General features: G+C 49.7%; 1 protein-coding gene and 1 long non-coding RNA gene across 4 annotated transcripts in view; one reads left to right on the top strand and one right to left on the bottom strand.

Moving 5' to 3' along the window:
* The window catches only part of LOC146395233 (uncharacterized), a 301554-nt gene that overhangs the window by 132671 nt on the left and 144771 nt on the right, over window positions 1-24112 (top strand). The window lies entirely within an intron of this gene.
* VPS16 (VPS16 core subunit of CORVET and HOPS complexes) lies at window positions 1023-24089 on the bottom strand. Of its 3 annotated transcripts, XM_013985160.3 has the most exons (25): window positions 23962-24089; window positions 7863-7953; window positions 7446-7534; window positions 7088-7185; window positions 6870-6998; window positions 6645-6789; window positions 6414-6529; window positions 6197-6319; window positions 6011-6066; window positions 5582-5671; window positions 5394-5488; window positions 5183-5259; window positions 4612-4743; window positions 4391-4518; window positions 4228-4263; window positions 3916-4024; window positions 3617-3751; window positions 3413-3521; window positions 3224-3321; window positions 3029-3136; window positions 2656-2733; window positions 2403-2572; window positions 2224-2320; window positions 1425-1528; window positions 1023-1309 (listed from the first exon to the last, which is right to left on the bottom strand). In XM_013985160.3, exons 3-25 carry the CDS (start codon window positions 7513-7515, stop codon window positions 1165-1167), a joined length of 2448 nt encoding a protein of 815 aa, XP_013840614.2. In that variant the 5' UTR covers window positions 7516-7534; window positions 7863-7953; window positions 23962-24089; the 3' UTR covers window positions 1023-1164. The 3 variants fall into 3 exon arrangements, 2 of the variants coding, with proteins under 2 accessions (XP_013840614.2, XP_003134376.2); XR_308704.4 differs by lacking the exon at window positions 7863-7953 and having other exon boundaries at window positions 2224-2331; XM_003134328.5 differs by lacking the exon at window positions 7863-7953.

Raw genomic sequence — 24112 nt, forward strand, 5'->3', positions numbered from 1 at the left:
TTTTGGGAATCTCCTTTCCTTTCCCGAGGTGTCCATTGATTCTAAGAGCTAAGACTTATAGGCTGTGCCAGATTGGGATCCCAGACCGGCCACATTTCCAGTCCTAAACACCCTTCTGAGGCCTTGCTACTCCTTAATCAAGAAGCAGCACCTGGTGTTCCCATAGTGGTGCAGTGGAAACTAGGAAACATGAGGGTGCAGTTTCGATCTCTGGCCTTGCTCAGTTGGGTTAGGATCCAGTGTTGCTGTGAGCTGTGGTGGAGTTCGCAAATGTGGCTCAGATCTGGTGTTGCTGTGGCTGTGGTGTAGGCCGGCAGCTACAGCTCCGATCAGGCCCCTAGCCTGGGAACCTCCATATGCTGTGGGTGCAGCCCTAAAAAGACGAAAAGACAAAAAAAAAAAAAAAAAAAAAAGAAGTGGCATCTATTTTTCCTAGGAATTGTGTGTGGTTGGCATATGTGCCTGACTTGACAAACGGAATATGACAGGTATGATACTGACATCCAAAGCTAGGTTAGGGAAGGCAGCACAGCTCTACCTGGCTCTCTCAGGACCCAGGACCCAGCTGCTACGTTGTGAGGTACCACAGGTTGTAGGTGTTCTGGATGATACAAGTAAGGTTCCAGTCAACAACCAGCTTCGACTGCCAGATACGTGAGTTGCCAAGTCTTTGGATTCCAGCCCCCAGCTGTCAGGTCACCCCCACCTTGTGTCTTTTCCCCTGTGTCCTAGACATTGTGGAGCAAACCGTCCACTTGATCATGTTCAAATTCTTGACTCGTATAATAAGTGGTGAGCATCACAATTTTACAATTTGCCTGTAACCCCTTGCAAGATTTTTTTTTTTTTGTCTGATTGTATCAGGACTGGAAAGGAAGCTTCTCCAGTGATATTTACAAACACCTCTTCGTAGTTATCAGGGAAAGTCCTCTCAAGCTCATAGCTCCGAGGAAGAATATGGGGAAGGATAGCACAAAACATGCCTTCCACTTGCCTCTGCTTAGACTGGACTGCGTAAGATAAACACTCTCAAATATTCCAACTTTATTTACAATCAGAACTGGCTCCCACCCCAGCTCTTCAGCTTTGCTCTGGGGTCGGAGCTAGATGAGCAGAGACATTTCTGCCAGGATCAGGGCTTGGGGAGACGAGCAGGTGGGCTCCTCACTTCTTTTGGGCTTGTGCCCGGGCCCGCTGAATCTTGTCCACCGTGGCCCCGTCTGTGGCTCCGGTGCAGTGGGACAACACGAGGCTCATCTCTGCCTCGTTCCGGTGCTCGATGGCCACGTCTGCAGCCTGAGCCACATCCCTGGGGTTTGAGCAGGAGGGGAGATGGTGTTGGGCTGCCCAAGGGCACAAACCATGCCTCTCACCAGCCCACAGGCTCAGCCACCCACCCTCTTCAGGGCTCTCTGCAGACGCACCCAACTAGAAGCAAGGCCTTGACCTTCTGCTCAGGACCCACGCGGGAGGCATACTTCTTGGCCTCATATTTGTTGTGTTGCTTCATGCAGATTTCCACAAAGGGCTTAGGAGAGGAAGAGGGTGGAAGGACAGGATAAGGCAGAGCCCTCCTGTCCTCTCTCTTATAAGCAATGCCCAGGGGCTATATTATCCCAATGTATTTTATACGCCCTTCAGTATGTATAACCCCCCATCCCCACCCAGTACACACATGCAACAGGTGGGACCTCAACATCCCTAGGGCAGAAACCACCGAAATCAAAGATCTGCTGGAGCTTTAGGACCAATTATTTCCTCGTGTCCACTCTCCCACCTGCTGCTGCCCCTCACAGCAGGCAATCCCCGTCTTCCCAGGGCCTGAGTATTCTCACGGCTGCCCTTATCCCACCCACCCACTACACCTCTGAACCACCTGCCACAGACAACAAACCCACCAACAGCCTCTACTGCTCACAAACATGTCCTTCCTGTGCCCCACCACCCCCACTCAAAATAGGACTTTTCTTCAGGCACGTGGTGTCCCCTGTGGTTTCCTCCTTGGGGAAAGCAGCTCAGCCTTCCTCCCTCCAACATTTGCAGGCAGAGTGGGGTCCAGCCTCCCATGTGCCTGGCCCACAAACGAGCATACACAGGAAGTGCCCACTAGCTCTGCAGGGCAACTGAACGAATGTGGGAACAGACTATCAGCCTGTCTCTGATCCTGGTCCCCTCCCCGGGCCACCTCACTGAAGGTGGGGTGGAGGGAGGGCCCCGCCTCACCAGGTAGCCGATGGGGGATTTCTTGCTCTTAGAAAATTTCTCTAGCTCCTCCCAGTCTTCCAGATCTGCCAGGGCGGTTAGCTTCAGCCACCAGAGCCTGTGGGAAAGCTGGGCATGGAGGTGTTGCAGGAGGGGCAGCGGGAGTCTGGGACCTACACGTGGACCAGGTCTTCACCTACCTCTTGTCAGGGATGCGGAAGTCACGTGCCACCTGCTCTGCACGCTTGTTGTGGCCACCAAGGATGAGGGTGGTGACTGTGTCGTGTACAGACAGGTCTAAGAACCGGCCCCCTAGCTCGTCTTCTAGACATCGCTGCAGTCGCAGGAGCCGCATTTGATCCTCTGTGGCCTGGGGACAGGGATGAGAGGGACAAGGAAGGAAGACCTGGGCAGGGGGAGGAGAGGAGAGTCTTAGAGAAGAATGGGCCAAACCTTGGCTGCAAAGTCGTTCTTGGCCTTGTTGAAGGCTTCGGCTGCCTTCTGCAGAGCTGCAACTCGCCCCTCGATATGCTACAAGGGCAAGAAGAGACGCCTGAGTGCACAGCATGAAGGACCTGGGCCCTCCCCACTGAGGCTGTGGTTTTCTTTCCTAGCCCTTTGTTCCGGCCGGGCGCACAGCTCTGGTGTCCCGAGTGGGAAGGCTAGCTCCTCTGGGCCCAACCCCCATCCTGGCCTCACATCTCAGGCTCTCTCTCAACAATGAGGACCAGATGGGGTGTGAGCCACAGTCAAAGCCTAGACTGCTGCAGAAGGAGCAAGGCCAAGGCGCAGCCTGCAGGCCCCACCCCCCCTTCGGCCTTCAGACCTCCTCTGCCGTGTAGCTGGCTCGGATGTGGAAGCTGCCCAGCTCCTGGTGGTTGTCATCCTGGTTATAAAGGTCCTTCAGCGTCTCCAACTCCTGATGTTTACAGAACTGGGGCCACAGGCAGGCAGGCAGGCAGTCAGCAAGGCCAACTCAGGGGCTCTGAGGCTCCAGCCCTGCCCTGCCAACTGCACACACCTGTCGGTATAAACTCAGGGCCATGGGCTGATTCCTAAGTGTCATGAAAAAGTCTCCTCGGTTCAGCTCATTCTTCAGGTGCAGCAGCACCGTGAACACTATGGAAAGATAAAGTGGATGGGGGGGTCCAGTCCTGCCCCATGCTCAGCCCAGGGACCCCAACCCTGCCCTCACCCAGACCCTGCTCACCCAGGTCAGTGTCCCCGCTCTCGATGGCCTTGCTTAGTGCCAGTTTGCTCCTCTTCATCTTTAGGAGAAGGGGTACCTGCTCCCCAGAGCGTGGCTCATACTCCAGCAGCTGTGGGCCAGAGAGGAAGGCACAGAGAGAAGGAGGTGGCCTGGACACCTCCAGTACCCACATCAGAGCATCTGGAGAGGGCTAGGCACCCATACCTTGATAGCCAGCTCCGTGCGGCCACAGCCATAGGCTCGTGCAGCAATGTCAGAGTAAGAGACGCCAGGCGTGTCTCCCAGCTTTTGGTTAATGGCCCGAGCAACATCCTCATCAGACACATCCTTCTGTTGTACCTGCAGAGAAGGTGGTGTCACACACACCTGGCTCTCACCCTCTCACCTCCAGCCCCACTGTCTCAATCAGGACCCATCCTTTCAGCTCTGCACCTCTTATTTCCTCCACCTCACCGGGGTCTGGAAGGCTGCAAATGCTCTTGAATTCTGTCCTACATTCTCACCTTGTAGCAGGCCCAGTGGGCCAGGATCCTGCTGACGCCTTGCACCTCAGGAAGCCGCAGGTACTCACAGATCTGAATGGCCAGGGGGTAAAGCCTCCGCAATACAAGCCTGGCAGGCAAGCGGGGGCGGGGGGGGGGAAGCATGAGTTAAGGGGAGATAGAAAGACAAAGAGGGTGGAGTGGTCCCAGCCTGTACCTCACGCCTCCCAGATCCCAAGGAAATGGGTCAGGAGCAGGGACCACGAGAGCACGCCAGGGGTGCAATGCCTGCCCGCCCCGGCCCTCCTCCCAGCACCCTTGGGCTTGCTGTACCTGTCCAGCAGCACCTGGATGGTGAGTTGCTTGTATCTGTATTTTAGTCGGTTAAGGATGTGGCTGAGGGACAAGTCCTATTGCTAAGGACCTTCAGGCAGCATCTCCCGCCCTTGGCCCTTCCACCCAGCAGTAAACACCCTGTCAACACACTTGCGGATACTGGCTATAGGTAAGGGGGATCCCGATGTGATAGTCCCGGATGGCATTGAGTATACGAAGATCCTGACACATGCGCACGAAGCTGTCGGGTGGAAACCTGTCCAGGAAACACTTTCCGAAGGAGGCCGCCTGAGAAGAGCCAGAGAGTCACACAGAGCTTCCTCTGTGCCAGCCCACCCCTGCCCAGCACCCCCTCCCTCCAGCCCTGCCATCCAGGCCAACCCTGAGCAGACTCTTCTGCATGTCTGGCCAGTGCTCATGTCCTGCAGCCTCGATGCACTGCTGCACGGCCTGGGGCAGCTGCCCCAGCTCCTGGATCTCCCGCAGGTACTCATCCGCCTTCTGGCTCTCTTTCTGGGGGAGGGGGAGGGTGCCAGGGGCAGGGCATCATGACCAAGAACACTCCCATGTCTGGCCCCCAACCCCTCTGGGCTGTGGTTCAAATGGCTGGTTGAGTGGGCTACAGAGGCCACAGCCCACCCAGTCCATCACCCAAGGCGGCCACACCCGGCGCCCAATTGCCCACAAATGCCTGTGAGGGGCCCTAAGGCCTGTCAATGGTAGCCCTGACTTGTGCCTAGCCTGGGGGTAGTGGGGACTCCCTGGTCCTGCCCATCACATGGAGGACACCATGTCCCTTCAATCCACCGGAGCCAGCCCTCCCTAGCGCAGTGCAGCCCGGTGTCTTGCCCGGACCCCTGTCTTGACAGGTAGCACCTGGCTGCAGGGGCAGGGCTGGGCCGAGCAGGGGAAGGAGAGCATCCTGGGCTCAGGGAGAAGCCTAGGCCTTTACCTCATACTCCTTCTGGGCCTCCAGCAGCAGCGCTCCGGGGGCCATCGAGGCGATTTTAAAGATCTCCTCACTGGCCACTGGGAGAGGGAGGTGGTGAGTCAGAAAACCCTCAACCCTGCCTCAGAGCCCTTCCCTCTGCACTGCCCCCAGGCAGCTGTGGTGCCAAGGAGTCCCTGCCCCGGGTCACCTGGTGCCCTCGTGAGGGCCTCACCTGGAACCTCGTGCAAGAACTCGTGGGTGGTGCGGGAGAAGATGCGGACTCCATCCAGCTCAGGCACCAGGTAGGAGTCCTCGTCCAGCACAAACCTGAGCTTGGTCAAGGTTCACAAGAGCCCCCAGCGATGGGGTGGGGCAGGCGACCCTCCCTCCCTCACCTCCCAGGCAGCCCTCCAAGGATACTGGATGCTCTCAGGTGTGTCACCCACCACCATGAGCCGCCTCTCCCAGGCCACCACAACAGCCCTCTCCTTGCTGCGAGGACGGCTGCACCTATGGGCAGCACAACACACACACACACGTGTGGGACACACACAGGATGCCTGGCCCACAGCCTTGTCTCCCACATTGCTGCTTATATCACTTTGCCTGGTGACGACCCCGCCCCTCCTCCCATTCCTCTGGCTGACCTGTCTGTTCCCGTCACCCTTTGCCATCAGCTCCCGGGGCATCTGAAGCCCATAGGGGGCTGGGGTTCCCTCGAATGTGCACTGGCAGAGGGGACAAGACACAGGCTCCACATGGCTTGGTCAGCAGCCAGGATCGATCAACTTGTCCCAGGAGACAAGACTATGTCCACTGCCACCCCCAGCATAACACCCCCATCCTCACCAGACCATCTGTTTCGGGGGGGCCCGGATGTTGCAGTTGAACTCACACAGCTTCTCCTGTAAGGGTGCAGGGAATGTCACAGCCCTGTCCCAGGAGTCACTAGTCTGGTTGAAAAGCCCTTCCCCTTCCCCCAAAAGATCCTTCCCGGACCAGGCACGATGCCCCTGTGTCGTCCCAGGATCACACCTTGAAGGATGCCGTGCCCATCCAGATGTAGCCTGTGTCTGTGAAGAGCGCCAGATGCCGGCTGGTGAAGGAGACAGCCATCTGCAGGAAGCTGCTCACTCCTGGGGCCAGGCCGGGGAGTGTCTGGGGCAGGAGGGACACCAGAGAGCCTGGCTTCTCAGAGCCTCACCTCTGCCTCCCCAGACCCTCCATTTCTCTCCCACCCAGGGCCCCTCACCACTGGGGAGCAGGTCGCGTGGTCCAGGAGGTAAAGATCAGGTCCCACGGCCAGAAGAATGTGTGCCACTCGGTCCCGGCACAGCGTGGTCCAGCACGAGGGTGCACTCTGCAGACCTGTGGCCAGGGAAGAGGACAGCCTCAGGCTGACTAGAGCTTCTGCCCCTGAGGGGCTCCGGGACCGGAGGCACATCTGGGTGCTGCAGGCTGTCTCGGGGGTGTCTGGGCCCACCTGGCACCTCTGGCATCCGGCGGAGTTTGAGGTCGCTCACGTTGGCGCTGAGGGTGAAGCGGTGGGCCCCTGTGAGGATGGCCACCCCAGAACCAAGCTCGGTATGGAAGATGCGGGCATCTAGAACCCGGTTCTGGAGCACCTCCTGGGGAAAGGGGGACGTAGGTTGAGGGAGCCACAGAGGCACAGACTCCATCCCTCTCCCCCAGCCCCCTGGGGCCCTACGTTGCCCATGCTGAAGTGTCTCCGGAAGTCACCGTGAAGCCCGTACACCAGCACGACGCCGTCCTCCTGCACGCAGAGCAGCTCCTCCTCAGCCGACCAGCCCAGGGACACCACGGGCCCGCTCTTCCACTGCGGGGGACAGGGAGGATCCAGAGGCTGTCCTCGGGAGGACGCAGAACCCTGTCCAGCCCCAGCCGTGAGGCAGGCAGAGCGCTCACCATCAGACTGGCCAGAGGCATGCCGGAAGCCGAGTAGATCTCGAGCACCGGCCGCATGCTGGCAGCCTTCTCCTTCCGCCAGGGGTTCCTCAGCAGTGCTGCAGTTTGAGAAGACACCTCCTGTCCTAGCTGCCCAGGCCCAGTCCATGCGAAGGAGCATTTAAGAACTAGCTCCTTCGGCCCGGCCCGTGTGTGCCAGGCCTCAGGAGAACCAGAATTAGAAAGCATCTCAGTAGGATGGAGAGGGGGTGGGTAGCATGTGCCAGCAAGAACAACCCAATAGCAAGGCCCCCAGGAATCAAGGACCTTGAGTCCCTCCCTTGGTGGCAGAGCATGTGGTGGCAGAGGGGTGACTTACCAATGGGGCCCCCATAGGGTGCAGCGGCCACCAGGCAGTCCCTGAGTTCCTCCTTCAGGTCCCAGTCCATGCTATACAGCTCATATTTCCTGCGCACACCAAGATGAGCAGAGACTAGCCTCCAGATGGGGTGAGCCCCAGAGGAGCCCCTAAAGCCTTGACTTGTCCTCCACAGGAAAGTTGAGCAGCAGGGGGGCGGGGGGGAGTTGATGACTAGGTCCAGCTAGGCCAAGTGACCACATGCATGCTTAAGGACAGCAGGTGAGGGAGCAGAGGGTGTTGGCAGGGCACGCTGTGTGGCCAATAGCCAGGGCACAGAGTTAGGTGGGACGAGGCCGGGGTGGCTGGCTTGGGCCTGTATTAGCAGGAAATAAGACCCTCTAGGAGGCAGCCTTTCTTCTATCTCTGGTTCTTAACCTGGAATCTGGTTATGGGTTTTATATCCAGGGGTCCAGCTCAATGCCTGTTGATAATGAACTCAGTTTTAGAGGGATCGAGTGAGTAGTGCCTGAAAGAAATCCAAGAGGAACACTTTAGTGAGCCCAGAGCTGGGCAGAGTCCTGGGTTGCAGATGCCAATCTGTGAATGCTTGGCTCACAGGAGGTAACTGAAATTACAAACTGGCACGAGATGACTGCAATCCGAGCGTGCGTGGATCACCAAGAGATGTGGGTTGCATGAGAAGATGGGAGCAGGAGGCCTGAGGCGTGCCATCATGTGATGGTTGGAGGTGAGGAAAAGGGGACAGAGAAGAAGTGGGCACTTCTCCAGGACACCAAGAGAATGTTCAAGAAGGAGGGGAGTCAGCAGTAACATTTTAAGGATCAGGAGGATGCCCATCATTTCCTTCTATTGAGAGTCTTCTTGGCATTCTAGCCCAAAAAATATAAGAAAAAAAATAAATAAATAAAGAGAGGTTTCTATTTTGGAGAAGGAAGGAGATAGGAGATTGTCTACTTAGAAAATCCAAAGCAGTCTATGGAGCAATGAATGAAAGAGCTCAGTAAATGATCAACAAAAATCAATATATTTTTCTATATCAATTAGTTTACTATACCATAGCAAGAACTAATTAGAAATATTAATTTTAGGAGTTCCTGTCAGGGCTCAGTGGTCACCGAATCCGACTAGGAACCATGAGGTTGCGGGTTCGGTTCCTGCCCTTGCTCAGTGGGTTAAGGATCTGGTGTTGCCGTGAGCCGTGGTGTAGGTCGCAGACGCGGCTCAGATCCTGCGTTGCTGTGGCTCTGGTGCAGGTCGGCGGCTACAGTTCCAATTAGACCCCTAGCCTGGGAACCTCCACATGCCGCAGAAGCAGCCCTAAAAAAGGCAAAAAGACAAAAAATATATATATTAATTAAAAAAATCCTAATCATGATAGCAATGAAACTATAAGATACCCAAGAATAAATCTAACACAATTTTTTTGGTGTGAAATCAAAGCTTTCTCAAGGATACAGAAAACATGAAGAAAAATTCTAAAGGATCTATGGGTGCACAAGAATTCTAATAAAAATCACTCCAAATTTTTGGTGGGGAAGGAAGCACAAACTGATTCTATAGTTCATGTAGGGAGAAAAAAGATCATCTGAAAGAGAAAATACTGGATAGTATTTAAGAACATTTGAAAATATGAGAACAGATATACATCAGATTATCAAATACACTTAAAAATTAAAGTAAATTAAAACTAGTTTTGGCACAGGAATAAGCAAATAGATCAATGGAAAAGAAAATAATACAGAAAAAGACCTGGGAATAGAGTATATAATAGAGATGGCACTTCAATTGGTACAAATTGATACCTGAAATGAGACAATGAATCATAAGGGAAGAATCACAATAAATGCTATTTCATTATTTAATCTCTACAATAAAAGAGTTCCAGATGGAATTCAAGATTTAAATGCTTAAAAATTTAAAAAAAAATTGTATCAGAACAAATCTTGCTTATTTTTACAATCTCAAAGTAAAAAAATATCTGAACATGATATAAAACCTGGAAGTCTCTAAGAAAAAACGAACATGAGTCTAAATAAAAATTAAGACCTTTTGTGTACTTCTATATAAAAGAGGTAAAAGCACATATTTACATTTGCTGCTATTTGAAAAAGCAGCTCTGGGCAAATTTCCAAGAATCCACATAACAGTGGTTACTTGCAGGTGAGGAGCGGAATCAGTTAAAGAGGAGCAGGGATGGGAATGAGACTGAGTTTTTAAACCACTTTCATGGTTATTTATTAAAATAATTAATATTACAAATTTTATACATTGAAAAAATCCACCAAAAACAAACTAGGAAGACAAACTATGAAAAGGAGGAAAAAAATGTGGAAAAGGAATACTGTTCTTAAAAATAAAAAAAGCCTCTAATTGTAAAAAATAAAAATAAAAGCAAAATAAAAATGGTCAAGGGCTTTATCATAACTATTTTATGTGAAGATACTTAAAAACTACACATAAAAAAACTTGAGAAAATGTAAGCGAATATTTTCATAATGTGAACCATGGAAAAGTCTTTCACAGCAAGACACAGAAAGGAATAGACTGATAGATTTTAGTACATAAAAACTTAAAATATGTAAGTTAAAAATTAGTACATAAAAGTCATGACCACTGACAGAAAATTTGTAACATTTGTAACAAAGGCTTATAATGGAGAAAATATAAAGAGCTCCTTTACAAATCAATGGAAACAACACAATAGAAAAATAGTCAAAAGATATGAATAGACATATTTAATGACTAGGAAATATGAATTTAAGTTATTTTTATGTTTTGGCTATCTGAATGGCAAAAATTAACAGGATAATAAACAACATGCAATATTGCTAAAGATGTGGAAAAATGAACATCTTCCCACACATGAGTGGGAGAGTAAAATGGTTCAACCCTTATGGAAAAAAAGGAGGCACCATCTCCCCAACTTTTCTTTTTTTTTTTTTTTGTCTTTTTGTCTTTTTTTTTTTTTTTGTCTTTTGTTGTTGTTGTTGCTATCTCTTGGGCCGCTTCCGCGGCATATGGAGGTTCCCAGGCTAGGGGTTGAATCGGAGCTGTAGCCACCGGCCTACGCCAGAGCCACAGCAACGCAGGATCCAAGCCGCGTCTGCAACCTACACCACAGCTCACGGCAACGCCGGATCATTAACCCACTGAGCAAGGGCAGGGACCGAACCCGCAACCTCATGGTTCCTAGTCGGATTCGTTAACCACTGCGCCACGACGGGAACTCCCCAACTTTTCAATGTGTATGCCCTCTGAGCAATTTCCTCCCAAGAGCCTAACCTATACAATTACTTGCACGAAGTACGCAAAGGTAGGAATTCACTGTAGCACTGTTTAAAATAGCTCCCCATCAACAACAACAACAAAATCCAGGCGTTCCTATCATGGCTCAGCACAAATGAATCTCACTAGCATCCATGAGGACGCAGGTTCGATCCCTGGCCTCACTCAGTGGGTTAAGGATACGGTGTTGCCGTGAGCTGTGGTGCAGTTTGCAGATGTGGCTTGGCTCCCACATTGCTGTGGCTGTGGTGTAGGTCAGCAGCTGCAGCTCCAATTTGATCCCTAGCCTGGGAACCTCTATATGCTGTGGGTGCGGCCATAAAAAAACCAAAAGAAAAAAAGGAAAAATCCTGGAAAAATCTCCTTAAATGCCCGTCAAAATGCGCATAAATAAACTACTCTATGTCCATGCTGGGGAATATTATGTGGCTATTAACAAGGTGACTAAGTATACTGACATCAAGTGATCTCTAAGATATATTACTAAGTAAATAAAAGCAACTGCTGCTCAGTCTGAAACATATAAATCCATTTACACAATAAAAAAGCACATATTTTCATAAGCATATTTACATGCAATCACACGTATGTGTGTCAATACAGAGAAAAACTCTCATAGGCCTCTACAATAAGCCAGAGACAGTGGTTCCCTTTAGGGAAGGTGGTGAATGGGGGAAGGGAATTGGGAGCCTGATGATTTGTAGGCATTATCTGAATTTTTTTTTTTTTTTTTGCTGTTGTTGTTGCTATTTCTTTTTTCTTTCTTTCTTTTTTTTTTTTTTTTTGTCTTTTTGCTATTTCTTGGGCCGCTCCCGCGGCATATGGAGGTTCCCAGGCTAGGGGTCTCATCGGAGCTGTAGCCACAGGCCTACGCCAGAGCCACAGCAACGCGGGATCCGAGCCGCGTCTGCGACCTACACCACAGCTCACGGCAACGCCGGATCGTTAACCCACTGAGCAAGGGCAGGGATCGAACCCGCAACCTCATGGTTCCTAGTCTGATTTGTTAACCACTGCGCCACGACGGGAACTCCAATTATCTGAATTTTTTAACCTCACATGCATTTCTTTTGACACCTTGTTACTAATATCCTCAGACAAAATCAGCTGGGAAAATAGATACTCCAACAGACCTAGAATGCCAGTAATCAATGCATTGAGGCTCAGCTCCAAATTCACCCTTCCGTACCTGTGTGTGTTAACAGACACTATTCTTTTAAGCATTTCTCCTTCACAGTGGTCCTCCTCAGTAGAGGGCGCTGGAGAGACGCTGCAGGAGGAGAGGATTTCCTGCAGTTTCTAGCAGGGGAGTCAGCCGCAGCCAGGGTGTGAAGACATCTGGTGGCACCCTGACCCAGCCACTCGGCAACCTCCAAGGCTCACCCAGACTGGTGATCACCTTCCCATGGCTCCTTGGACACACACAGCCTTCCTGGCCTTCTGCCTATGCTAGGTCCTTCTTCCTCTGCATGCCAAGATGCCTGGCCACTGGCTGCCCGGCCTGTGCCCTCGTGTGTTTCCGCTGACCCCCTCTGCACAATCAGGCACCCAGTCGCTGGCTGTGGCTTGCTTTTCAGACCCTGTGTGCTCCAGGCTGCCTGCACCAGCTCCCCAACTCCCCCTGCACGCCCACACCACAGGCCACTAGTTGTTGCTCCCCTGTGCCCTGCTACCCCCTGAAAGATGGGATTTGGGGGTTGCTTTGGTCATGTGCTGGGGCTTGAGTGTGGTGCTGACTTCCCTGCCAATGGGAAATGGGTGCTAATAATCCACTGCATGCAGCAGCATCACAATTAATCGAGCCTGCAGTTCACTGAGGTGAAAGGCCAAGTAAAACACGTGTTTTGGGAGTGACTTCTATGCTTTACTGTATGGCAAGAATGATGACTGTAAGGGCTGTGGTGAGGGTGGGTAATTCTGAGTGCACGTGGACATTTACAAAGAGAAAGTGACAAGTTTAGGTCTATTAACTTTCAGGTAAAGCCATGGTCTGAGAAGCAGAAAGTTTCTGTAACAGCCTAAAAGAATCTCTTATTTCTTGTAGCTATACACCTGCTCCCGCTGAAAATCAAAGTTAGAGTTTGTGTGGGTTGTTAAATGACAACAGTTGAATTCTCCAGCACGTCATTTCTCATGTGACAGTGAGGGCACTAATTAGAAAAGAAAGGGATCCTGAAATGGGGAAAGGAGACATCTGGTTAGACCCAGATGAAACACGCAAGCTTGAACCCCCAAGTCCTTCTGAGGCTTTCTCACCAGTAGAAGTAGCCTGCCCTCCTGTGTCCAAGGAGGCACCTCCCTCTGCTTGAAAATGCTCTGACAACCTCACTTGAGGCAGATGTCTGGGAAGCCTCCTTCACCAAGGCTGACCTGGCTAACACTACTGCTGAGTGGTCAATCAGCCAAGAGCAGACAGCAGTATGGCACCATTCCCAGGGGGAATCGGTCTGCAAACTGATTAGACTGCACCTCTTCAATCCTGGAGGGGGCAAAGATTTGTCCTCACTGGGATACATATTCTGAATGTGGGTCTGTCTTCCTTACTTGTAATGCCTACCATCTGTGGGCTCACAGAACATCTCACCTACCATTGCAGCATTCCGCAAAGACTTGGGACTAAGCCAGGACCTAATTGTACAGCAAAGAGAGTGCAGTAGTAGGCTCAGGTCCTTGAAATTACTCTTTTGTTTGCTTATATTTTTAGGGCCTCAACTGCAGCATATGGAGGTTCCCAGGCTAAGGGTCAAATCAGGAGCTGTAGCCACCGGCCTATGCCACAGCCACAGCAAGGTGGGATCTGAGCCATGTCTGTGACCTACACCACAGCTCACTGCAAAGCCAGATCCTTTAACCCACTGAGCAAGGCCAGGGATTGAACCTGCATCCTCATGAATGCTAGTCAGATTCCTTTCCGCTGAGCCACGATGGGAACTCCTGAAATCAACTACCCTTATGCCCCATTTCCCAGAGGTGCTAACCTAAATTTACTGATGATGCAGTTATAGAGCCAAATGGGAGACAGCATCCTAAAAATATGGGGCTCTGTCTTACAGGATGCAAGTTCATGCTTTGCATCAAAGACAGTGTTATCTCCTCCACAGTCAGATTACCTGGAGCCCAGAATCAAGGGGTGGAAGTGGGAGTGGCTCCTCTCATTATTACACTTAATGACTCTCTTATAAAAACATTGCTTTCAGTTTCAGTAACTTTTGAGATCTACTGGTTTGGAGAACTTCCTCTCTAAGGGCAGAATGTTTTCACTACTGGACACAACAAAGGATTCACTGAATTGGAAGGTAAGAATGCCTCCTTGCCATGTGGGGCTCCTTCTGCCACTGAACCAACAGGCAAGAAAATGGGGTTAATTCATTGGCTGAAGTGATTATCCTGACTGCCAAGGGGAAATCAAGTTGCTGCTACATAACGGAGACAAGGAGGACTATGTCTGAAACCCAGGGGCTCCGCGGGGGCACCTCTTAGGACTTCCATGTCTAACATGAAAGGTTAATGAAAACCTCAGCGACCAAAAAAAGAAGCATCACTGAGGTTTGGCTCACTTAACTATGTAAAGAACCCAGAGCAGTGGAGGTTCTGGCCTAGGGCAAGGGAAACATGGGATGGGCAGCTGAAAAAGAAGCCACAGATATCAACAACGACCTTGTGACCAATTACAGAAATGAATACAGTAGTCACTTTGAGTATTTTCTTTGAGCTTGTTAAATGAATGTGTTTATATGAATATACTAGCCATTATCTTCTCTCCTTCCCATTTTTCTTTTCTTTTTTCTTGTCTTTTTAAGCCTGCACCCACGGCACATGGAGGTTTACAGGCTAGGGGTTGAATCAGAGCAGTAGCTGCCAGCCTACACCACAGCCACAGCAACGCCAGATCCGAGCCTCATCTGCAACCTACACCACAGCTCACGGCAACGCCGGATCCTTAATCCACTGAGCGAGGCCAGGGATGGAACCCACAACCTCATGGTTCCTAGTCGGATTCGTTTCCGCTGCACCACGACGGGAACTCCCATTTTTATTTTCTATCCAAATTATTGGAGGTTAACTTCAAATTTTAATTTTTAGGTAAGAGAATATTCAGTGGGACTGTAATTCAATTTGAGGAGTAACCTAATACAATGATTAATACAATGACTATTAAGACTATATGTCTTCTCGCTTTTGGAAAAAGTAGTTTACTTGTAAGAAGGATGGTGGTATCCTGTTAAGCTGTTCTTTCGTTGTGAGGGTGTGCCAAAGTGGGCAGAGGGTACATGTGGAAGCTGAGCAGCCAAAGGGCGGACTGTGCCAGTTATCAAGGTATCGGCTCCCAGCTCCAGACTCACCCTTCAATACAAGTTCCACCATGAGCCAGATATTAAGCTTTCTCAGTAGAGGGCCCTGCAGTGTAGGAACACTGTAGGAGGAAGGGGCTCTCTGGTGGTTTCCAACAGCTACAAGGTCACTCAGCAGTGTAGGTATGAGAACATTTGGTGACACTGTCCCAACCATGTACCCTGAACACACAACCCCTTGGTGACCTCAGCCTTGGCAGGGCCTGGCATCCACCTTTCTGTAGTTCTTTGCACAACACACTGCATGCTGCAGGTCTCCTGCTCACCCTAGTGCTCCCACTCCCTGTGAAAGTCCATGAATCTGGCCACCAGCTAAGGCTCATCTGTGCCCTACCTGTGCCCGAGAGGGCTGCCTCCTGCTTGCCCAGTGACTGTGGACTTGCATTGGCCCAGGCAAACCAGCAACTCCTCCACCATCCAATGGGTTGCAACTGTACCTTCTCAAGCATAGTTGGAACCCCAGCTTGGGGAGGACACCCCCCCCTTCCAATTTATCCTTCCTTCATCTTCAGGAAAGTTTTATCTTATAGTTACTTTGTTTTTGTGTGTGTGTGTGTGTGTGTGTGTGTGTGTGTGCGCGCGCGCGCGCGCGCGCGCGCGCAGGGGCGGGGGGGAGGGGGGATTAGGGCGGCACCTGTGGCATATGGAAGTTCCCAGACGAGGGGTCAAATCAGAGCTGTAGGTGCCAGCCTATGCTGTGTCCACAGCAATGTGAGACCCAAGCTGTGTCTTTGACCTACCCCATAGCTCAACACAACGCGGGATCCTTAACCCAGTGAGAGGGGCCAGGGATCGAACTGGTGTCCTTATGGATACTAGCTGGGTTCCTTACTGCTGAACCACAGGGGCAACTCCTCTTATAGTTACTTTGTTATCACAGTTTAATAGTCTTATATTGAACTTCCCTCAATTAATCACTGTATGGTTTTTGTCTCCTAGTTAGAACTGTATTGATATAACTAGTGTCACACTCAACAGATCCCTTGCTCATCACAAAGGGGGAATATATCAATTTATAACAAAGGATATGGCCATCAGCCTCCAAATACTTGTCAATGTCAGCCTCCCTCCCAGTAGACAATCTGATACAATGATGCCTTCAGACATGATGCCAGGACATTGTCTACAAAGCATTTCTGTTGAAAATGTTAACCCGAATTTGATCTACACGCAGTTCCTTTAGATCTAACATGCAGTTTTAGGAAATACAGGCTATGAAAGAGAAAGAAATTCAAAGGCACCACGAAGAAGCAGTGGTACCATTCCAAAAGTGACTTGATTTCTTAAACAAGTCAATGTCATGAAAACAAATGGTGGGGGGAGAGTGGGGATGATGAGGTTCAAGTTTACAAGAGACAATTAAGAGAGGTAAGCAAATGAATAATTCTCGATTTGAACAAACCAGTTATTAAAAAAAAGACACCTTGAGGAAACAGGAGAAGTCTGAAGGACTGGTTGTTAGAAGGTATTAAATGTTAATTTTGTTAGGTGTGCAATAGAAACAGTACTGTAGTTTTAATAGGAAACCTTTTTATTTTTTCCAAAGTAAAGCACATTAAAGTTATGACTGTAATTTACTTTGGAGTTCCCGTCGTGGCTCAGTGGTAATGAACCTGATTAGTACCCATGAGGATGTGGGTTTGATCCCTGGCTTTGCTCAGTAGGTTAAGGATCTGGCATTGCGTGAGCTGCAGTGTAGGTCACAGATGTGGCTCAGATCTGCTGTGGCTGTTGCTGTGGCTGTGGCTGGTAGCTACAGCTCCCATTTGTCCCCTAGCCTGGGAACTTCCATACTGCCGCCAGTGAGGCCCTAAAAAGACTAAGCAAACAAATAAATAAATAAAGTTAACTCTAATTTACTTTAGAATACAGCAGAAAATGTACTTGATTGAAAAGATATGTCTGGGGTTTGTTTTTGGTTTTGGCACACCTATAGCATAGGAAGTTCCTGGACCAGGGACTGACTCCATGCCATAGCAGTGACAATGGCAGATTCTTAATCAAGTGCTCCACCAGGGAACTCCACAGGGGTTGCTTTTAAATAGTCCCCAAAAATGTGTATTTGGGGAGGCAGGGCGGGTAGATGAAAAGAGAAGGGCAAAGTGCTGCCTTGTTTAAACTGGGTGATGAGCACATGGATGTCCCCCATATTACTTTTAGTACACTTATGCATAGTTGAACTTTTTCTTAATGTTTTTAAACTTACAAAATAGTTGAAGCAAATATACTGCAACACATTAACTAATCTTTAAGCCTAAATGATGGCTATAGGTGTTCTTTCTACTATTCCTGCTTTGTTGTACATTTGAAATTTTTTACAGTAAAAGGTTAAATACAAATGCCAACAAAGGAGGTAGGTCATCTCTATCCGACGCTCCAGGCAGCCAAGCTTGAATGAGATCTGAGCTGTGCCCACTAACAGGACACGACACTAACAGTCGTGTCCAATAACAGGATGTCCCTGAGAACAGGGTGGTTGCGTGGGAAAGGTCGGAGGGAAGAGAGAGAATGGAAGCATGTGGAGCTGGCAGTTTTCAGACCTTTGGGGTGGGGAAGTGAAAGACGAGGTGAGGAGGAAGGACTTGTTTATTTTTTGAATAGGGGAAGTTTTCTGGTAGGTGGGGAGATTTGAGTCTAGCGCTTGGCATCTCATAGGAGCCCTTGAAGGTAGGGATGGTGGAAAACAATGTACAGTTGAGGTCTTCGAATCTTCCTGCAGGAAAGAAATACCTGGGTGCTTGCTAAACTACAGATCGAGTTCCCCGGACTCGCCCCAGAGGTAATGGAGTAGAGCTGGCCTAGGAAGCCGCATGTAGCCAGCACCTTGGGTGATCTTGATGCAGCGGGTCATGGATAACAACAGCTGGAGAAATGTGTGGCTGAGGGAGGGTGCGGATGGACAGTGCATAGTTTCAGAGAAGGCAGGGGATGAGGGCACATCTCCTTAGCAGGTTGGGAACACAACAGGTAGATGTGGCCGTGGGGTGGGGAGCCTAGGCCCTCCCAGGCAATGACTTCCAGCTTCTTGGGAAGCATGAGCGGGAGTCAGCAGTTGGGAGGAGGGACCAAGGAGGTTCAGTCTTCAATATTTCCAAAAGATTTGAACTGATTACAAGTAACTGCGGCTTCATGTAATCTGTGGCATATGGAAGTTCCCAGGCTAGGGGTGGATTCCCAGCCACAGCCACGGCTGCAACCACACGGGATCCTTAACCCACTGAGAGGCCAGGGATCAAACCTGCATCCTCATGGATACTAGTCAAGTTTGTTACCACTGAGCCACAATGGAAACTCCTCTGTGTAATCTTTTAAAAGAAAAGGTAGAGCCATTGTGGTGAGTGTAAGCTGGCCCCATAGAAGAGGATTGTGAGGGCCTAGTGAAGGCTGGTGGCCACGGATTTGTAGTAGACCTGTCCTGCCCGTGTGTGACCCTCGGCAGAGTGGGTACAAGCAGAGACACGACGAGTGGCTGACATGCTGTGAGGTGCTCCTGTGCCAGGCAGGTGCAACTGAAGGACAAAGGGAAAAAGCAAGAAACTGAAACAACCGAGCATGGCTATATGCCATGCTGGACAGAGAGGGATGCATTTGCGGAAGGGGGTTCTGTGTGGACACAATGAGAACAGAGGGTTCTGTGGATGCGGATCCCAGTGAGGTCAAAGGATAGGTGTATTAGGAGGCATTAGTGTCAATGAGGACAGGGCCTTGTCTGAATTTCATGTTTCAGAGGTAAAGCAGTTCTGGATGAGCACAGGAGCTGAGTGTGTGGCTGAGGTGGACAAAAATCACTTGAGTAAAGCTCATGCAGTCATGAAGCCAGGCGGCCACTTAAATTACCCTGGAAGGTGAGCCTAGGAGGCTGTGGCCCAAAGTGTCCAATCATACAATCGGTGAGGGACGCAGTCGAGGAGGTTTGCACTGACACGGACCGGAACAGGAAAGAGGCAGAGTCTCTGAAGGCAGCACACGGGTAAGGGGCAGGAAGCAAAGCATGGGCCACCTCCCCCAGGCTTCAAGGTGAAGACGGCGTCTCAGGGCCTGCGCCTTGAGTTAGGCATGGGGGTATGGGTGGACAGAGTGAGGGTAGCACTGCAGGAAAGTCTAGAGGTGAGGACTTTAAGGATAGGCCATACCTTCAGCAACAAAGGCCAGTTACACATTTCCCCTCTACTCGCAGGTCCCGGAAGTGGAAATCCCCACGGCAGCAGTAAGTGGACCCCGGCATTCTATTTTTTTTTTGGCCTTTTTGTCTTTTTTTCTAGGGCCACACCCAAAGCACATGGAGGTTCCCAGGCTAGGGGTCAAATCGGAGCCGTAGCTGCCAACCTACACCACAGCCCCAGCAACTCGGGGTCCGAGCTGAGTCTGAGACCTACACCACAGCTCAGAGCAACGCCGGATCCTTAACCCACCTGGCAAGGTCAGGGATCAAACCCTCGTCCTCATGGATGCTAGTCGGGTTCATTAACCACTGAGCCACGAAGGGGAACTCCGGCCCTGCTTTCTAATACCAGAAAATCACTACACCTGGCCGGTGTAGCAGTCTCAATTTCAGCCCCCTCTGGGAAGCGCAGAAGAAATCCCTGTTGAAGTACAGCTGAGCTGCTGGAAAAGCGTGGTCCGCTACAGTAAGAGAAGGGCTTGTGTGAGAAGAGATCATTTCCACCCTCTCCAGGCTGGGCTATCAGACCACAGGGGAGAAAGAAGCGCTAACACAGGTCTAACTTTGGGGAATAACCCATAGACCCCCAAATCTCCAGGCCCTTCAGAGTCCACTATCACCTCTGAAATCCTCTGGCTCCAGCCTGCCTTAAAAATAACTACTGCTAAAGTACCCTGGTGTGCGCTGTTGCTGGAAATGTAAAGCAGTGCAGCTGCTATAGAAAACAGGATAGTTCCTCAAAATATTAAACACAGAATTGCCATAGGATCCAGAAACTTCATTTCTGGGTACATATCCCAAAGAACTGAAAACAGGGTCTCAAAGAGATATTCGTACATCATTGTTTACAGCAGCATTAATGACAACAGCCACAAGGTGGAAGTAACCCGTGTTCAGTGATGGATGAATACATAAATAAAACATGGTTTACCGATACAACAGAAACTGTTTTTTTGTTTGTTTGTTTGCTTTTTAGGGCCGCAGCTGCGGCACATGGAAGTTCCCAGGCTAATGGTGAAGCCGGAGCTGCAGCTGCCCACCTACACCCCAGCCACAGCAATGTGGGATCTGAGCCTCATCTGCGACCTACACCACAACTCATGGCAATGCCGGATCCTTAATCCACCAGAGATCGAACCAGTGTCCTCAGGGATACTAGTTGGGTTCATTTCCATTGAGCCACAACGGGAACTCCTACAGTGGATTATTCAGCCTTAAAAAGGAAGGTAATTCTGGTAATTCCACAACATGGATGAACTTTGAGGACAGTATGCTAATGGAAATAAGCCAGTTGCAAGAGAGCAAATACTGGAGTTGCCCCTGTGGTGCAGTGGGTTAAGAATCTGACTGCAGTGGCTCAGGTTGCTGCTCAGGATCAATCCCCAGCTGGGTGCAGCGGGTGAAAGGACCCGGCATTGCTGCAGCTGCAGCACAGTTTGCAGCTGCAGCTCAGATTCAGTCCGTGGCCTGTGAATTTCCACGTGCCACAGGTACAGTCAAAAGCAAGGGGGAAGGGCTAAAATTCTGGAGCCCTGTAAGAACTAATTCCCTCTCCTTGCCCTCCCAAATTAGTAATTTCTTCCAGAACATTACTTCCAATACGAAAGAATCCCATCCTGATGTTCCCTTGTGGTGTAGCAAGTTAAGGATTTGGTGTTGTCATGGCAGCAGCTCTGGTCACTGCTGTGGCACAGGTTCAAGCCCTGGCCCAGGAACTTTCACATGCCTTGGGCTCAGCCAAAAAATGAAATAGAAAAAAAGAATACCACCCTGTGGCTAGGACTTGAAATAGCTGCCATTTGTTTATCATTCATTCACTTATTTGAACATGCACTAAGTCCTGGCATAAGGGTATGCACAAGTACAAATAAAACCAAGTATCTATACCTATCATATCTCTACTCTGGTTGAGAAGCTAAAACATGTTACGTTATTTTCCTGCTTAAAAGCAAAACCCTTATGCTTTAACATAGGTGCCTAGAAGGAGACTAGGTTCACATCCTGGCTCCACTGCTTAATACCTGTGTAACCTGGTCACCTCACTTCTCTGTGCCTTAGTTTCCCCATCAGTAAGATGGGGTTAAAATAATGATACCTACCTCATGGGGTTGTGAGACTTAACTTAATATACATAAAGTATTTAGCACAGTGCCTAGTAAATCAAAAAGGCTCAACATCCAATACCAAAAATAATACATCCTTTGCAGCAAGGCTTACACCTCTACTCCTTATAGCCTACCTTTACCTGTGCTGGCCGAACAGCAGAGGTAAGTAGGGGAGCCACACAGGTCATGTCTGTCATATACTCCACACTTATACTCATTTGAAATTCTATTGGTGTATAAACAAAGTTAAGACTTCACATGATAGACAATTCTCTGGCAATGAGGTCATCATTTGCAAAATTTTCCGATTTAACATGCCTGTGTAGGCAACATGTATTTTCAAAAGTAATACAAGTTAATATTTTTAAAAGTCTATGCTATGTTGTAAATTACATGGCTGACTATGTCACCTGGTATCTCTTCTCAACAAAAAAAAGTTTAAATCACTGTCACTTCCTACCGACTTTACTGATTTTTTAATTAAATTTTTACAATTTTTTCACACTGTATAGGTATATTTATAAGATATAAGAATTAGAAATAGGATTTCCTGCTGTGGCACCATGGGATTGGTGATGTCTTGGGACACTGGGGCACAGGTTCAATCCCTGGCCTGGCACAGTGGTTAGGGATCCAGCATTGCCACAGCTGTGGCTGGATCTGATCCCTGGCTCAGGAACTCCATAAGCCATGGGGTGGCCAAAAAAGAAAAAGAAAAGAATTAGAAATAAACAGCAAGTGCAATAGATCTCTAAAAATCGCTACCAGGCATTTGTCCATCTCAGAAATGTTAAGTGCTGGAGTTCCCGTCGTGGCGCAGTGGTTAACGAATCCGACTAGGAACCAAGAGGTTGCGGGTTCGGTCCCTGGCCTTGCTCAGTGGGTTAACGATCCGGCGTTGCCGTGAGCTGTGGTGTAGGTTGCAGACGCGGCTCGGATCCTGCGTTGCTGTGGCTCTGGCGTAGGCCGGTGGCTACAGCTCCGATTCAACCCCTAGCCTGGGAACCTCCATATGCCGCGGGAGCGGCCCAAGAAATAGCAACAATAACAACAACAACAACAACAACAAAAAGACAAAAAAAGACAAAAAAAAAAAAAAAAAAAAAGAAATGTTAAGTGCTGATATTTTGTGGATCAAAAATTACACTGAGTAGTTCCCACTGTTGCTCACTGGAAACAAACCCAACTAGTATCCATGAGGATGTGGGTTTTTTCCCTTGACCTTGCTCAGTGGGTTAACCATCTGGCCTTGCCGCTAGCTAGAGTGAAGGTGGCAGACACGGCTTGGATCTGACATTGCTGTGATTGTGATGCAGGCTGGCAGCTGCAGCTCCGATTGAACCCCTAGCCTGGGAACTTCCATATGCTGCAAAATGTGACCCTAAAAAGCAAAACAAACAAACATACAAAAACGACGTTGAAAAGTTTTAATATGTGAACAACAATGGTAGTTTCACTAGCACAAACAGTTGTCTTCTACTGAAATAAGACCCCAGTGCAATGTCTTGGTGATCTTTAGTCACAATCAACAGTCTTAAAAAAAAAACTTTATTAGGCAACTACTACATAGGAGACACCGTTCTAAATATGCATTGGAGATAAAGAGATACAAGAAATATGCTCTCAGCCCTCAAGGAATTTGGTTTAGCAGAAGAAACCTATACAAATATTTCCCTACTGTGTCATTCATAACAGACCCTAGCACTGGGTCCTGTGAGGCCCAAAGAGAAGGTCAGGTGAAAGTCAACTCTTTTGAGATTAGATCAGGGAAAGTTTCAGAAAGAACCCTTTAACTAAGTTCTGAAGGATGAGCAAAAATTCTCCAGTGAGGTAAAGAGGGAAAAGGCAGGTCCTGCATTAGGAACCACAGGCTAGAGCAAACACAGGGAGCCTTTTAACATTGTGCTGTGTGGGAGCCCTGTTCTTTGCAACTGGAACACAGACTCGGTAGGAAAAAGGCAAATGAGATTGAAGTTATACAGCTATAACACAAAAAGAAATTTGTACGTTATCTTACTTCAAAGAGAAGTCACTGAAAAAAATCCTAACCAGGGTAATGACGTTATTGGTGTACACTTTAGAAAGATTAGTGGTTTAGGGCTCTACGACTCCCATGAAAGGGTTGCTCCAACATGGGGTCCTCATTCGCCCTGTCCCTGGATTCCCTGACGACTCGCTTCCTTCTCCCAGTCTTGGTTAGCACTGTTACCCTTCCCGCCGTGAGGTCTACTCCCCCCTAGGAGCGCCCCTGTGGTCTGATTTCCGCAGAACCTCCTGGCAGGAGACTCGGCGCTCACTGTCACCTGTGGGCGGCCACCCTCAACGTGATCCAAGCATCCTTATGGAGGCTGACAGTCCTGGACTTCACCGCTGGGCTGTACCCCTCCTTGTGTGACCACCGGGTGTGCCTTAGTTTCTTTCTCGGGAACAGGGGAAGGCCGGGCCCTAGGCTGCTGTGCGTTAAGTGGTAGACGCCGGGATAGAACCGGCGAGGGGCGGACCCCAGCGCCCGTAGAGACGGGGACTTACGCTGCCGGCTCCGCCCGGAGACTAAGCCAGCTAGCGAGCAAGGTAAGGTGGGCCGTGGGAGGCAGGGCGGGGCGGCTCACCGGTAAAAGGCAGAGTCCCCGAGCGGGTTCCAGTTCGCGGTGTAGCAGTCCATGGCCAGTGCAGGAGGTGGCTGGCCAGCGCGGAGCGGACACCCGCCTAGTGCGGGCTCCAGAAGGGCACTTCCACTTCCGCTTCCGCCCGTCTGGGTCA

Source organism: Sus scrofa, chromosome 17 (genome assembly GCF_054392235.1).
Source record: "Sus scrofa isolate SSC_HxYL_T2T_F1_AM1 chromosome 17, Sscrofa_HxYL_maternal_Yorkshire_Landrace_v2.0, whole genome shotgun sequence".
Taxonomy (NCBI): domain Eukaryota; kingdom Metazoa; phylum Chordata; class Mammalia; order Artiodactyla; family Suidae; genus Sus; species Sus scrofa.